The 16155-nt window shown below is 43.9% G+C and overlaps 1 protein-coding gene across 1 annotated transcript in view; it reads left to right on the top strand.

Moving 5' to 3' along the window:
- Window positions 1-16155, top strand: part of TSPAN5 (tetraspanin 5) — a 245544-nt gene that overhangs the window by 164261 nt on the left and 65128 nt on the right. The window contains exon 3 of the mRNA XM_077476585.1: window positions 6396-6542. Coding sequence (XP_077332711.1) covers window positions 6396-6542 — 147 coding nt within the window. The remainder of the gene's footprint in view (window positions 1-6395; window positions 6543-16155) is intronic.

Genomic DNA, 16155 nt, shown 5'->3' with positions numbered 1-16155 from the left:
ATGGGGAGAAGTCTGACTGGCAAACTCATAGCAAAGTCCAGGGTACTTGCCTTGTAAGAAACGTCAACATGATCAAGGGTGGGGTCAAGGCAAGTGTAGTGATAGGTATAGTACTGTTACAGGTATAGGGGCGATAGGGAGACACTGCTGTGCAGTGAAAAGACGTGTGCATGTGACCACTGTATGGTTGGAATCCCTTTATCCTTTGATATTAAGGATAAAATAGTTTCTTAGAAGCAGAGTATTTAACCTGAGGAAGATCTATTCTGCTGCAATGAAAAATAGTTGTAGGCCTGGACACTGGTCCTCAAAAAAAGGACAATTTTACAGGAGTTTGGCATTTTGTTTTTTCAGCCCGTAAAAGCACCTCTATGTTAGCCTATGTGTCCATGCACACATCTTTACAGGCATATTAGAAGAGGAGTATTTACAGGCTGAAAAAAAAACAATCACGTTCTGTAAAGGAACTGTCAAGCAGAAAAAAAAGTGGATTGCACATAATCTCTAGTCGCGTTTAAGTGCATGTGCAGTTAATGCATCCTAATAGCCAGAATAAATTAATATTTAATTTCATTAACGTGCAAACGCACAATCATTATGTGGCTTTTACCATGTTTTTAAGCAGCTTTTCTCCTGCCAAGAGAAACGGTGTTCAGAGGGGCTAATCAGACATGTACATGAGTCCTTACCCTTCCACTGGACACCTAGCTGATCTAGAAAAACCATGGAGTACAGGATGTTCCACTGATGGAGAGCTTTTCTGGCTTCATTGAACTTGGCTTTGGTTTTCCGGTTTCTGCCAAGAAGTCAGGTTTGATGGATAATATCTGAGCTGTAGCTGTGCTTGTTCTCTGGCCTTTTCCAAGATTACTTCTCAGTCTCTGTAGTTGAGAAGTTTAAAGTAGGTCTTCAGCTGTAAGTGAAATGGTTGGTTTGGACCAGCTTCATTAAAAGATGCAGCGGCTGTGTGTGCTGTTTAAACTGTATGTAGTCGAGGCTACAGCATATACAGCGCTATGTTCTGGCAGCGGGACAGGAATTTTCCTATTCTGCTCCTGGAACAATATCAAGTTGTGCTGCTCAGCCATTCACAGGCAATGAAAGAATACAATCCTTCCTCTGATTGGCTGAGGCAGTAAGGAAGGGGGATGATGTCACAATCTCCACTCCAGCCAATCAGAGGAAACTTTGTATTCATTCATAGAATGCAAAGCTCCCTTTGAAGGGTTGAGCAGTACTCAGCCCAACTTGATTTTGTTCCAGGAGTAGAATGGGAAGTTCCTGTCCTGCTGCCGAAATGCAGTGCTGTATACTGTATGTAGCTGAGGCCACATACAGTATATATGGCGCACACAGCCGCTGCATCTGTTAGTGAAGGCAATAGTTTGCTTGGACCAGCTTGTTCCAAATGAACTATTTAAAATCCACAAAAAGCTTTAGATCTACTTTAAGGACTTCTAATGCCGCGTACACAGGACCGGACTTTTTGACAGCAAAGGTCCGACGGAACGAGTCCGTCGGACAATTCGATCTTGTGTGGGCTCCATCGGACCTTTGCTTGCCAAAAATCCGGCGGACTTTAGCAATAGAACATGTTTTAAAATTTTCCACCAGAACTCCGCCGGCCCGAGAAATCCGTTTGTGTGTATGCTAGTCCGACGGACAAAAACCGACGCTAGAGCAGCTATTGGCTACTGGCTATGAACTTCCTTATTCTAGTCCAGTCGTACGTCATCACATTCGAATCCGTCGGACTTTGGTGTGATTGTGTGTGGCCAAGTCTGTTCATTCAGAAAGTCCGTCAGGAACTCCACCGAAATTCCGTCGGAAAGACCGCCGGACCTAGTCCCTCGAAAAGTCCGGTCGTGTGTACGCGGCATAAGATAGATGGATGTACTGCAGTATCAGAGGTGGAAGGTGAAGTGGGACCAGATCTTGTAATTGGGGAGGGAGAGGGAACCCACGTTTACTATCGGGCAGCCAGTATCTGTGCAGGAGGGGGATTTAAGGAGTGTTTGGGTTGTTGCAGCTGTTACTGTCTCCCACCATTGCTGGTTGGCTGTACCGCTGGTTGTGGAAGCATTACAGTTCTTTCTGTTGCTCAGTTGTGAAGGCTCCTTTTTTATATACCTGTGTACATACAGTATATTTACTATGTTTATCCTAAGCATGTTTAAATCCACCTAATGCTGACTGACTGCTGGAGTCTACTCTAGGCATCAGCTCTCCTTAGGGCCTGTGCATACCAGAACGTTGTATGGGAAAGGAGCGTTTGTGTGTCCCACACCGCATGGGAATGCGCTGCACTTGCTAGATGTGTGCAGCGGCTATTAATTGTTAATGGCACCCCAAATGCATCTAGCAAACACAGGGCATTTGCAACCACCAAACTCCATGATACCACAGTACCATGCGATTTGGTGTGGTACAAATTTTAAAAGAAATGCCTACTTTTTGAGTGTTCCATTGCGTTCAGTTTGTTGATATGAACGGACTGTCAAGAATGTAATGCCCGTGTTATGGTGTGAACCAGTTCTTAGTGAAGAAATCCCCTGATGGGTCGGCTGTGATGCCATCTTGGTCTAAGACCTGTGTGGTGCTGTGATGGCCCTGCTCACCCATTTACTGTTGTCTGGTCTGCTAACGGGGTTGATTTTAAACTGGAGAGTGCAAAATCTGGTGCAGCTGTGTATGGTAGCCAACCAGCTTCTAACTTCAGCTGTTCAATTAAAATTTGACAAAAAATTCTGAAAGCTAATTGGTTTCTATGCAGAGCTGCACCAGATTTTGCACTCTCAACTTTCAGTAAATCAACGAGTGTAGAAGGCTGTTGGAGTAAACCTAAAGTGATGGGTGCCAGCTCAAATATAGGGATATGTGGCGCTTAGTAATTCTACTAGGCCTAATGGGCGAAAGGGAGGTGGAGTGAGATTCCTCCTATCCCCCCAAAGCACCTTCCAGGTTATTCACTCCCCTCCCTCTCTTTCCCTCTCATCATTTGAAGCTCACTGTATACGTCTATTCTCTTCAACTTCCCTGCTGTGATCTACCGGCCCCCTGGACCATTATCAACTTTCCTCGATTAGTTTTCTGCCTTACTACCCTACTTTATCTCTTCGGAAATTCCCACAATCCTACTCTGGGATTTCAACATCCCTGCTAATACAAACACTCCCGCTACTTCTAAACTTCTTATTCAAATCTCTTCATTTGACCTGAAGCAATGGGTACAGGTTTCTACTCACTGTGATGGCAACACCCTTGACCTTGTATTCTCCTATGCACTCCATGCAACTTCTCAAACAATCCTTTTCCTCTCTTCAATCATCACCTTATTAGTTTCTCTCTCTCCCTGTTTTCCACCACCTTTCCCTCCAGTCACCTAACCATCACCTGTAGAAACCTTCGCAACTTCAACTGTTCTCATCTCTATTCTGCTACTGACCACCTCTATGACAAAATCTCTCCCCTGTCCTGCCCCAACCAAGCCACTTTCATCTACAATAAATACAATAAATCCCTGTCCTCCACCCTGGACAAGCTCACTCCCCTCACTACACCCAGAATCAGGCCTCGACCCCTACATCCCTGGCAAACAGATGACACTAAAATTCTCAAAAAACGTAGCTGTGCTCTTGAGCATCTGTGGCACAAGACTAAGTCTCTCAAAGACTTCAACCAATACAAATCTGCCCTCCAAAAATACTATTCTTTCCTCCACACTGCCAAGCAGACCTATTTTACAATTCTTATTAACACCTTCTCATCCAGTCCCCGTAAACTCTTCCTACCTTCAACTCTCTACTTCATCCTCCACCCACTGACTCACTCACTGCCCAGGAGATTGCTAATCACGCCAAAAACAAGATTGATACAATCCGTGATGAAATCTCCAGTCTACAGGTATCTCCTCCAGTTAAGACCCCATGTCAACTGGTACAATTAACACTCCCCTTATTCAAATATGCTACTACAGACGAAGTTGCTAAACTCCTTTCTAACGCTCACCTAACCACCTGCCCCCTGGACCCTATTCCCTCTCAAATACTACGATCGCTCTCTGACTCTATCCTACACTCTCTAACCCACATCTTCAATCTCTCCCTCACCTCTGGCTTTTTCCGCAATGCTCTACAACCAATTGAGTGGCCACCTCATTAACAATAACCTTCTTGATCCCCTACGTTCTGGATTTCGACCTCAATTCTCCACAGAAACGGCTCTTTTAAAACTCACAAATGACCTACTAACTGCAAAAACCAACGGACACTATTCTGTGCTCCTACTTCTGGACCTTTCAGCTGCCTTTGACACAGTTGACCACCCCTTGCTCCTCAAAAAACTTTACTCCCTTGGTCTCCATGACTATTCAGTGGCTCTCATCCTATCTATCCCAACGCACCTTCAGTGTCACTTACAATTCTACTTCCTCCACTCCTCTTCCCTTCTCCGTTGGGGTCCCTTGGACCTCTTTTATTTGGAATCTACACCTCTTCCCTAGGTCAGCTGATAGCCTCCCACGGCTTTCAATATCATTTCTACGCTGATGACACACACATCTTTCTCTCCACCCCTCAACTCACTCCATCAGTCTCCTCATGCATCACAAATTTACTAACAGACATATCTTGTCCAAAACCAAGCTTATAATATTTCCTCCCCCACGTGCCTCTTCCCCTGACTTTTTCTGTCAAGAGCAATGGCACAACCACCCACCCATCCCCACATTTCAGCATACTAGGTGTTATCCTGGACTCTGAACTCTCCTTTCAGCCCCCTGTCCGAGCACTTTTCAAAGCTTGCCGCCTCAACCCCTGCAACATCTCTAAACTATGTCCCTTTCTAACCAATGAAACCACAAAGCTCCTGATTCACTCCCTGGTTATCTCTCGCCTTGAATACTGCAATTCCCTCCTCATTGGCTTACCTTTAAGTAGACTATCCCCCCTTCAGTCCATCATGAATGCTGCTGCCAGACTCATCCACCTTACAAACCGCACAGTCTGCTACCACTCTCTGCCAATCCCTCCCTCCATTGGCTGCCACTTGCCCAACAAATTAAATTCAAAATACTAACAATAAGTTACAAAGCCATGCACAAATCTGCCCCAGCTACATCACTAGCCTTGTTTTAAAATACCAACCTAATCGCCCTCTTCGTTCCTCCCAAGACCTCCTGCTCTCTAGCTCCCTCATCGCCTCCTCCCATATCCTCCTCCAGGACTTCTCCAGAGCCTCTCCCCACCTCTGGAATTCGCTACCCCAATCTGTCAGACTGTCTCCAAATATATCTACTTTTAGACGATCCCTGAAAACCTTCCTCTTCAGAGAAGCCTATCCTGCCTCCATCTAACAACTGCACTATTTTCTTCATTAGCTCATCCCCCACAGCTATTACCCTTTTGTCTAACTTTACCCTCCCTCCTAAATTGTAAGCTTTAACAAGCAGGGCTCTCTTGATTCCCACTGTATTGAATTGTATTGTAATTGCACTGTCTGCCCTAATGTTGTAAAGCGCTGCTTAAACTACGCTATATAAATCCTGTATTATAATAATAAGAATAGTAATATTGATAGACATACCAGATCACAAATTTATTATTTGGAACTACAGCTTCTGTACATCTGACCTAAGCACAAAACAGCCACTGTTCAAAATCAAGTAGAAGTCCAATGGACAACAATTACAAAAACTGCCACATACCTAAAATTTTCTGAAAATGTTTGTTTCATTCAGCCTCTGTGGTCTGGTCATAGATCAGTTTCTTATATGGGAGAGATGTATTAAAGTGTTTGTAAAGGCTGGGGGCTGTTGAAAGGCTGAAATGCATTCTCTGCAGTTAAGTATAAAAACCTTCTACATTCAGCTCCTACCCCCCAAATACCTGATCTCGGGATTGAGCTTACACATGTTCCCCCATAGGAAGTCATTTCCTATGGTGGCAAACAGAGAAGAGGAGGAGCCCAGAGCACTGGTAAGGGACACCAGAAGAAGAGGCTGCCATTGGACAGAGCAGGTAAGTATAACATGTTTGTTATTGAATAAAATAACTTAATCACTTTAATCTCTGCTTTCTATTGTAAGGTGGGTAACCCAGTTTGGTTCTGCACTTTAGCTATTTGCATATTGGCTATCTGGGCTTTTTGTGAAATGGCTGTGAATCAGCTCAGATTGGTTCAGGATTGAGGTGCTGTTTGTGCTACCTGAGGTTGCAGCTTTGTCCATTACCATCCAGTCATGCTCGCCTTGAGATAAGCATATTATTATTATAGAACTGACAGTTTTCCTATGCTTTATGGAACTATTATTGCATGAACATGTACTGTATGCTTTTCTGTATGTTTATGTAATGCTTTGTTTGATACATGGCTGTGTCTTGTTTTTTCCTTTTCAGGGTGTGCTCTCCAACATCTCCTCCATTACTGACCTTGGGGGGTTTGATCCAGTCTGGCTTTTCCTTGTAGTAGGAGGGGTGATGTTCATCCTCGGATTTGCTGGGTGCATTGGTGCACTCCGAGAAAATACCTTCCTCTTGAAATTTGTAAGTACATAGTAGAACCTATTTGCTTTTTTTTTTGTGTACGATACACTTGGGTAAATGTGAAATTCAGTAAATGTATGTGTATGCATATGAATGTAAATATTCTTATTCTCAGCCAGCTTCATGCTGTTTTACATATTCTTTTCTTATTTTATTCTTTTGTTAAAGGGCTTTAATGCCAAGATGCCCAGGCCAAATGTAATAGTGTTAGCATGTATGTTAACTTAACAATAACACCTATTACTACTTGGCATACCTAAATAATGTTAAACATATATATGGTGTTTATTTGATATACTGGTTAAATATACAAAATAAATTTGCTGCACTGTTTTTATATATGCTTACAAATGTGTGAATGTGAAGAACAGAAATTTTTTTTTTTTTAAACTCACCCCCCCCCCCCCCATTTTGAAAACTTTTGTGTTATTTATATATATATAATATATATATATATATATATATATATATATATATATATATATATAATTTTCACGGCACTGAAGGCTAACATTGCAGGTTGAAGGTGGCGGTCTTTTATTTTTCTCAGTGGAGCCTTCAGCCTGCATTTATATCAGAGCTTACACAGTGGTCAGATGATTTGGTACCACTCTGGTTCCTGATCATCAGTGGGGACCTCATTCAGAGACAACCAGAAGTGAGAATCACCAGAGATAAAATGTTCTCCAAGAGGTAAACATATATTATCCATTTTGCGCATAAGAGTCCATTCACACAGGGGCAACTTTGGATCCGACTTGAAGTCGTCCCAAGTTGCCTCAAGTCGCGCAACATGATAAAATCAATGTAAGTGAATGAGAGCCGTCTTAATGTACACTACTGAAGTCCCTCCAACTTCAGAAAAGGTTCCTGTACTACTTCAATCCGACTTCTAGGCAACTTGTACACATTGATTTCAATAGAAGTTGCCTGCAAGTCGGATCCCCTGTCTTAACTGAAGCAACTTTCCAGGAAGTAAAAATAGTTTTCTAGGCAAACCCCTCCCTCCCACAGAGCTGATTATTATGTGATTGGCCACTGGCAAAGTCCCCTGTCCTGGAGGCAACTTCAAGTTACCTTGTAAGTTGCACCAAGTCGTGCTGTGATTCATACTCAATTCGTGTCCAAGTTGCCTCCCAAAGTCGCGCTGGAAGTCGTGTTGCCCCTGTGTGAATGGACTCTAAGGGTAAAAAAAATGTTAATGCTTAAGCACAATTTTGATACTTTGACATATTTTGGTACAATAGTACATATCATAACTATTTTGTGCATGCAAGTGGATTATACCTTGCTTTTTCAGGACAAATTGGGCTTTCATTTGGTGCTAAATGGCAATGGATATCTCCTGATTTTTTTTCCCCCTAATGCTTCTAATGTGCTCTGTAAAAAGCTGTCACAGTGAAATCACATTCTCAGTACAGAAGAGGAACCTGTAGAACTGTGTAAGGCTAAAGTTTAGGCTGAAGTTTAGCTTTAAGGGTTGTACAAGTTTCCTCACACATGGCTAATGCGTAAGTTGATTTCTATAGGTTTATAAAATTCAGTATATAAATGGAGAGTCCTGGCTTACAGTGATTGTAAACGATCACAACCCATTCAGTTTAAAATAGAAATGAAAGGCAAAACATTTTGTATAGATATAAAAAAAATAATAAATACCTTTTTTCCCACTTTTTTTTTTTTATAAGTGATCACATTCCCTCTGTTCTCAGCTGCATTAGAGCTGGAGGGAGGAGAAGCAACAGCACAATGAGCTTCCCAGTGAATGGCTGTGCAGCGGGCACGGGGGGGGGGGCGCGACAAGTCAGAACAAGTCAGATCATTGGATGAGAGTTCCCAGCATAGCTGGAGAACTGACCACTGTGCTCTCCTACTTAGTGTGGTCAGTTTTTAATAGGTTAGCAGAGGGACTGGCAGGAACACCAGGGATTTCACATAAAGGAAGCAATACAAAGAGAAGAGGATATTTTATCATGCATGGTACACCAAGCACATATCAGGGATATGAAGTGTTATGGTAAGTTGGAATGGTATTCAGAGAGTGGTGATTAATGATTTATACTCTGAATGGTCTAGTGCACAGGTGTCACACTGGCGGCCCCCCAGCTGTTGCGTAACTACAAGTCCCACAAGGCATTGCAAGGCTGACAGTTAAAGCATGACTCCCACAGGCAGAGGCCCCAGTTTGACACCCCTGGTCTAGTGGTTAGTGGTGTGCCCCAAGATTTAGATCTAGGACCATTACTCCATCCCAGGGGGTTATTGTATTTCTTCTATCAAATGATAGGTAAAGAAATCTCAAATCTGGGTGGATAGGTGTATGATATCCATGCAATTGTATTATTTTCATTGTATCAGTGTTTCTCAACTCCAGTCCTCAAGGCGCCCCAACAGGTCATATTTTCAGGATTTCCCTCAGATGAAACGGCTGTGGGAATTACTAAGGCAGTGAAACTGATCAAATCACCTGTGCAAAATAATGGCAAGCCTGAAAACATGACCCGTTGGGGCACCTTGAGGACTAGAGTTGGGAAACACTAGTATACAATGTTATACTTGCGTTTTGCTGTTAGTTAACTCTTGTAATATGTAGGGATGAGCCGAACACCCCCCCGGTTCGGTTCGTACCAGAACTTTCGAACGGACCCCACGTTCGTTACGAACGTTAGAACCCCATTGAAGTCTATGGGACTCGAACGTTCGAAATGTAAAGTGCTAATTTTAACGGCTAATATGCAAGATACTGTCCTAAAAAGGGTTTGGGGACCTGCCTCCTGCCCCAGGGGACATGGGTCAATGCCTAAAATGTTTTTAAAAATGGCCGTTTTGGCGGGAGCACTGATTTTACTGACAATGAAAGTGAAAAAAAAAAGTGAAATATTCCTTTAAATATGGTGCCTGGGGGGTGTCTGTAGTATGCCTGTGAAGTGCCACGTGTTTCCCGTGTTTAGAACAGTCCCTGCACAAAATGACATTAAACGGAAATAACACCATTTAAAACTGCTTGCGGTTTTAATGTTATATCTGGTTCCTGCAATATGGTTGAAAATCATTGAGAAAAATGGCATGGGTAGCCCTCCCTGCCCATTACCAGCCTATTTGGGTCTTGTACGCATATTAAGGGGAACCCTGTACCCATATTAAAAAAAGGAAATGCGAGTGGCCCCCAGGCCCTATATACTCAGAACAGCAGTATACAGGCGGTGCAAACAAGACAGGGACTGTGTAGGTTTGTTGTGTTAAGTTGAATCTATTTGTAATTTTCAACTGGTACATTTTTAAAGTGTAGCTCCAGTCAAAAAAACAATTTTTAAGCTTTTTGGAAAACATAGGGAAGGGTTATCACCCCTGTATAATTTGTTTTGTCGTCCATCTTTTTTCATCTCACTTGCTGCTGTCTCCTTGCGTTTGCAAGTAGGAGATGTTTGTAAGTTGGATGTTTGAAAGTAGGGGCCTGCCCTATATGCTCTGCAGAAATGGCGGAACAAGGTGTTGGTTTTGCCACAACATTGTAAGCCCTCAAAGTGACTCTTGGTGGGCGCTGGAGCGCCCTGCTGTGAACGATTATATCAAGAATAGGGATGAGCCGAACACCCCCCGGTTCGGTTCGCACCAGAACTTGCGAACGACCCCCGCGTTCGGTACGAACGTTAGAACCCCATTGAAGTCTATGGGACTCGAACGTTCGAATTGGAAAGTGCTAATTTTAACGGCTAATATGCAAGATAGTGTCCTAAAAAGGGTTTGGGGACCTGCCTCCTGCCTCAGGGGACATGGGTCACTGCAAAAAAAAGTTTTAAAAACTGCCGTTTTGGCGGGAACACTGATTTTAATGACGATTAAAGTGAAAAAAAAAAGTGAAATATTCCTTTAAATATGGTGCCTGGGGGGTGTCTGTAGTATGCCTGTGAAGTGCCACGTGTTTCCCGTGTTTAGAACAGTCCCTGCACAAAATGACATTAAACGGAAATAACACCATTTAAAACTGCTTGCGGTTTTAATGTTATATCTGGTTCCTGCAATATGGTTGAAAATCATTGAGAAACATGGCATGGGTAGCCCTCCCTGCCCATTACCAGCCTATTTGGGTCTTGTACGCATATTAAGGGGAACCCCGTACCCATATTAAAAAAAGGAAATGCGTGTGGCCCCCAGGCCCTATATACTCAGAACAGCAGTATACAGGCGGTGCAAACAAGACAGGGACTGTGTAGGTTTGTTGTGTTAAGTTGAATCTGTTTGTCATTTTCAACCGGTACATTTTTAAAGTGTAGCTCCAGTCAAAAAAAACTATCTTTAAGCTTTTTGGAAGGGTTATCACCCCTGTATAATTTGTTTTGTCGTCCATCTTTTTTCATCTCACTTGCTGCTGTCTCCTTGCGTTTGCAAGTAGGAGATGTTTGTAAGTTGGATGTTTGAAAGTAGGGGCCTGCCCTATATTATAGCGGTATGTACTGGGTACAGAGCACGCAGACAGCACGCACTATCTCCTAACACTACTGACTGCAAGCTCTATTATTAACCACTTGTTAGCCCAATGTTTGCATAAAGTGAAAGATGAAGTTATGCTGAGTAAATAGATATCAAACATGTCACTCTTCAAAATTGCACATGCCCGTGGAATGGCGCCAAACGTCGCTACTTAAAAAATCCCCATAGGCGACGCTTTAATTTTTTTTTTACTGGTTACATGTTTTGAGTTGCAGAGGAGGTCTAGGACTAGAATTATTGCTCTCGCTCTAACATTCTCGGCGATACCTCACATGTGTGGCACATGCGAGCACATGGGGACATGGGCGCTTTAATTTTTATTTTATTTTTTTATTGTTCATTTTACTTTATTTATTTTAGTTTGACATTTTTTTCCCCAAAAATATATTTTTGATCACTTTTATTCCTATTACAAGAAATGTAAACATCCCTTGTAATAGGAATATGGGGTGACAGGTCCTCTTTACAGTGAAATCTGGGGGTCAATATGACCCCACATCTCACCTCTAGGCTGGGAAGCCTGAAATAAAAAATAAAAAAAAGATTCTGGCTTTGATCGTACTGGCGAGTTGGTAGAAGCACCGGAGGGCGGTGAGGGGTGGGGGGCGTCTATGGCTGGGTATTTCAGGGTATCACCGAGTATGGCTGGGTATGGCAATTTATGGCAGGGTATTACAGAGTATTGGCGGGGTACTACAGAGTAATAGCAGGGTACTGCAGAGTATTGGGGGGTACTACAGAGTAATGGCAGGGTACTGCAGAGTATTGGGGGTACTGCAGAGTAATGGCGGGTACTGAAGAGTAATGGCGGGTACTGCAGAGTATTGGGGGGTACTGCAGAGTAATGGGGGTTACTGCAGAGTAATGGGGGTTACTGCAGAGTAATGGCAGGGTACTGCAGAGTATTGGGGGGTACTGCAGAGTATTGGGGGGTACTGCAGAGTAATGGGGGTTACTGCAGAGTAATGGGGGGTACTGCAGAGTAATGGCAGAGTACTGCAGAGTAATGGCAGGGTACTGCACTGCAGAGTAATGGCGGGGTACTGCAGAGTAATGGCGGGGTACTGCAGAGTAATGGCAGGGTACTGCAGAGTAATGGCAGGGTACTGCAGAGTATTGGCAGGGAATTGAGGGGTTAAATTCGGTGAGCAGCGATGTGGGCACTGCAGATGCAGCCCACATCGCTGCTGACACCGATCTCTTTCCCCTCCGCTGTACCGATCGGTACAGAGAGGGGAGGGAGGAACCGGCGTCATAACATGACGCCGGTTTGTTTCCAAGTGATCACTCCGTCATTTGACGGAGCAATCACGTGGTAAACGGCCGCTATGAGCGGCCGTTTACCGTGATCCGTGATGCAGGACCCGGCGGTCACGGATGCTCTCGAGTGCGCACACCTCGCGAGAGGTGAATTCTGGGAGGCCGTTAATTAACGGCCTCTCAGAGTTAAACAACCGCCCTGAAGCCGTTAATCGGCAATGGGCAGTTGTTAAGTGGTTAAAGCTAGATCACTAGCTATATAGGTGAGGTGAATATAGTGGTGTATACTGCAGTCAGGGCACAGACAACAACCACTACACAGCAGCAAGATAGGAAATCAGCCAAAAAAGATTGGTGTGTACTGTGTTGAAGGTACACAGAACACCCACTGCTTCAGATGCTAAGTAACACACTACACGAGGCCGCCTCAAAGGCGGCCTTATATAGTGTGGGGCGTGCACTACACAGCCTGAGCTATGATTGGCCACAGGCAGGATGCCTGTGGCCAATCATGGCTCTCCTGGCTGCCGGCGCTGCGATTGGCCAAGCATGCGGGGTCACAGTGCATGCTTGGCCAATCATCGGGCAGCAATGCACTGCACCAACGCAGTGCATTATGGTCCGCGCGCGCGTCACTCGAATTTTGGCGCGAACGGCCAAAACGTTCGGAATTCGCAGAACGCACGAACAGCCAATGTTCGAGTCGAACGTACGTTCGACTCGAACACGAAGCTCATCCCTAATCAAGAATTGTAATTACATGCCATTGTTGAACAGTGGTAGAAAAATTTACCTTTGGTGGTTGTGGTGCTGGTGCCACAACACTATAAGTCCTCACCGTTACTCTGGGTGGGCACAGGAAGGGGCCCTCCTGTGAAATATTATATCAAGAATTGTAATTACATGTCCCTGTTAAACAGGGGCAGAAAAATTTGGCCTTAGGCACTGCTGCTGGTGCCACCACACTGCAACCTCTTCCATATACTCTAGTTTTTTTGCTGGAATTAGCCCTGCTGCAAAGCATTGCATCAAAAATTGTACTTAAACGCCCCTGTTAAACAGGGGCAGAAAAATTGGGCCTTAGGCTGAGGTGAATATCGCGGTGTATACTGCGGTCAGGGCACGCAGACAATAACCAGAAAACAGCAGAGATAAAGGGGTATATACAGATGTATACTGTGCTGTGCTGGAGGCACACACAACTTCCAATAACTCCTGCAGATGGCAAGTGGGCTCAAATAGAGAAGAGCTATGTAGGTGGATTATAGCAGTGTGTACTGGGTACAGAGCACGCAGACAGCACGCACTATCTCCTAACACTACTGACTGCAAGCTCTATTATTAAAGATAGATCACTAGCCATATAGGTGAGGTGAATATAGTGGTGTATACTGCGGTCAGGGCACAGACAATAACCACTACACAAGAGCAAGATAGGAAATCAGCCAAAAACGATCGGTGTGTACTGTGTTGAAGGTACACAGAACACCCACTGCTTCAGATGCCAACACACTACACGAGGCCGCCTCAATGGCGGCCTTATATAGTGTGGGGCGTGCACTACACAGCCTGAGCTATGATTGGCCACAGGCATCCTGCCTGTGGCCAATCATGGCTCTCCTCGCTGCTGGCGCTGCGATTGGCCAAGCATGCGGGGTCACAGTGCATGCTTGGCCAATCATGAGCCAGCAATGCACTGCGCCATCGCAGTGCATTGTGGGCCGTGAGCGCCACACGAATTTTGACGCGAACGGACCAAGAGTTCGGATTTCGCCGAACGGACGAACAGCCAATGTTCGAGTCGAACGTATGTTCGACTCGAACACGAAGCTCATCCCTAGTAATATCTCTCTAATTGTCTTTGGTATCAAGTAACTTGGGCTGAGACCAGAGCACCATATTGCTATGCTTCAGTTTAGACTACCCCAAATGATATAAACCATGCTCCCATAGCACCTTATTTTTACAATACTCCTTCCACAGCACCCTCCGATATTTTTGTCTGTGGCACATGTTTTAGATCTGCTTTTAGACCTACTACAGACCCCTTTGTAATGCTTGTATGTAAAGCTCAATTCCTTCACCTCCAGTTGTCAATTCCTTTTCCCTACAGTCTCTCAAACATAGTTCATTGTGAATGACTCGGGGTCCGCTGTTTTGTTGCTGCAGTTATTTTGATGTCTGTTAATTTCTGTTCCTCCATATGGGTATAAACCTTGTTGGGTACAGCATCTATTTGATGACAGTGGTATCCCACTTTGTTAGCAAGCTTTCCTAGCCAAGTTGAACCCGATCACTTGTAGTAGGCTTTGTGCTAAACGTCTCATTTCTGTAAATCATAAGACTTTCCTTTATATCTCATAACCCAGATCTATTACTCTCTTATCATACAACCTTATGGCTTTTACTGATAGGTTCATATTAAACATCCTATGCTTAATTGGTCGGGGGAGCAAGTCATTGTGACCATTTTATTGTCTGAATAGGATATTGTTTCATAATTTTCACCACAGATGGTCAAGCGGGTATGAGTATACCTGCTGCTCCTTTTTTTTTTCCATATTCTTCCCCTTCCCTCCCCTCTGTCACCTCTCCTTTCTGCCCACTGCCAAGGGATGCATACCTGACAGGCCACCCTCTCTCATATAGGTTCAATTTGAGTCATTGCCAGTAGCTTACACTCTTCTATAAGATTTGGCTCTTAAAATTATTTCTCTAAATGTACAGGGCCTCAGTGCACCCAGAAAAAGAAGTGTTTAGATAATCTATGTCCAAATATGTTGATATACTGTGCCTCCACGAGACTCTTCTCTCATTCACCCACTCTCAAAAATGTAAGCGCTTTCTACTCCCACATTTATATGGCTACAAACAACATAAGCGCAGATGTATCTAATTAGGCTTCAGCAGATCCAGGTCATTTTATTTGCCAATGTTGACCAATAGACCGTTCCAATATTTAAAAAAAAAAATCCCCACAATATTACCCATAATGAACCTTTTAGATATCCCCAAATTATTTTACAACTACACCTCACAGATTGCCTCCCCACTTTACTGCTCTGAAAATTTGGAACTATAATATCCAGGTGACCTTTACAGCCCTGATCTCATCTTTACTCCATTTTCCCTCTACAACCCCCTAAGTATATTGATATATAGGAAAGGGATCATAGGACCCTAATTTGGGGAGGAAGTGGATTGACAAGTCTGGCTGACCACCAGTTTTTATAGCTATCTATAGCTATCTATGGTAGCGAGCTTCAAACTCCTATCTCGAGGGAATCCGGTTGCCATTTGTTGCAGGGTTTGCTCCTTATTGCTTTTATGGTTGTTTGGACCTTGGAACATTTTTACATATGTAACTAATTGTCCTAGGAAAAGCCGTTGGCTGGAAACCAGGTGAAGCGCTTGCTATAGAAAAGCCATAGGATATTACTTTGTCTCAATTTAATCTCTATATGTACATTTTCACAGCAACTATGTAGACTGTTGCCAAGGCTAGAAATACTCCACACTAAGCCCTTGTACACACGGTCGGAGATTCCGACGGAATGTGCCGATCGGACCGTTTTGTCGGATATTCCGACTGTGTGTGGTCTACATCGGACTGTTTCCACCGGAGTATCCGACGGACCAAGTTTTCCAACTTGTTGGTAAAATTTTTCGTCAAAATGCTCCGATCGGACATACTCCGATCATGTGTAGACAATTCCGATTGGACAAAGTGCCACGCATGCTCAGATCAAATTCCTACACCAAAGCTATTGGCTACTAGCCTGAACGTAGTCCCGTTGCAACAAAATAACGTAATCACGTCGGATTTTCCGACAACTTTGTCTGACCGTGTGTATGCAACAGT

This window comes from Lithobates pipiens, unplaced genomic scaffold, assembly GCF_037356315.1.
Source record: "Lithobates pipiens isolate NorthernLeopardFrog02 unplaced genomic scaffold, aLitPip1_a1.2 Scaffold_13, whole genome shotgun sequence".
In the NCBI taxonomy this organism is placed as follows: Eukaryota; Metazoa; Chordata; class Amphibia; order Anura; family Ranidae; genus Lithobates; species Lithobates pipiens.
The sequence above is the reverse complement of the archived record's forward strand: the minus strand, read 5'-3'. Positions and strand labels throughout refer to the sequence as shown.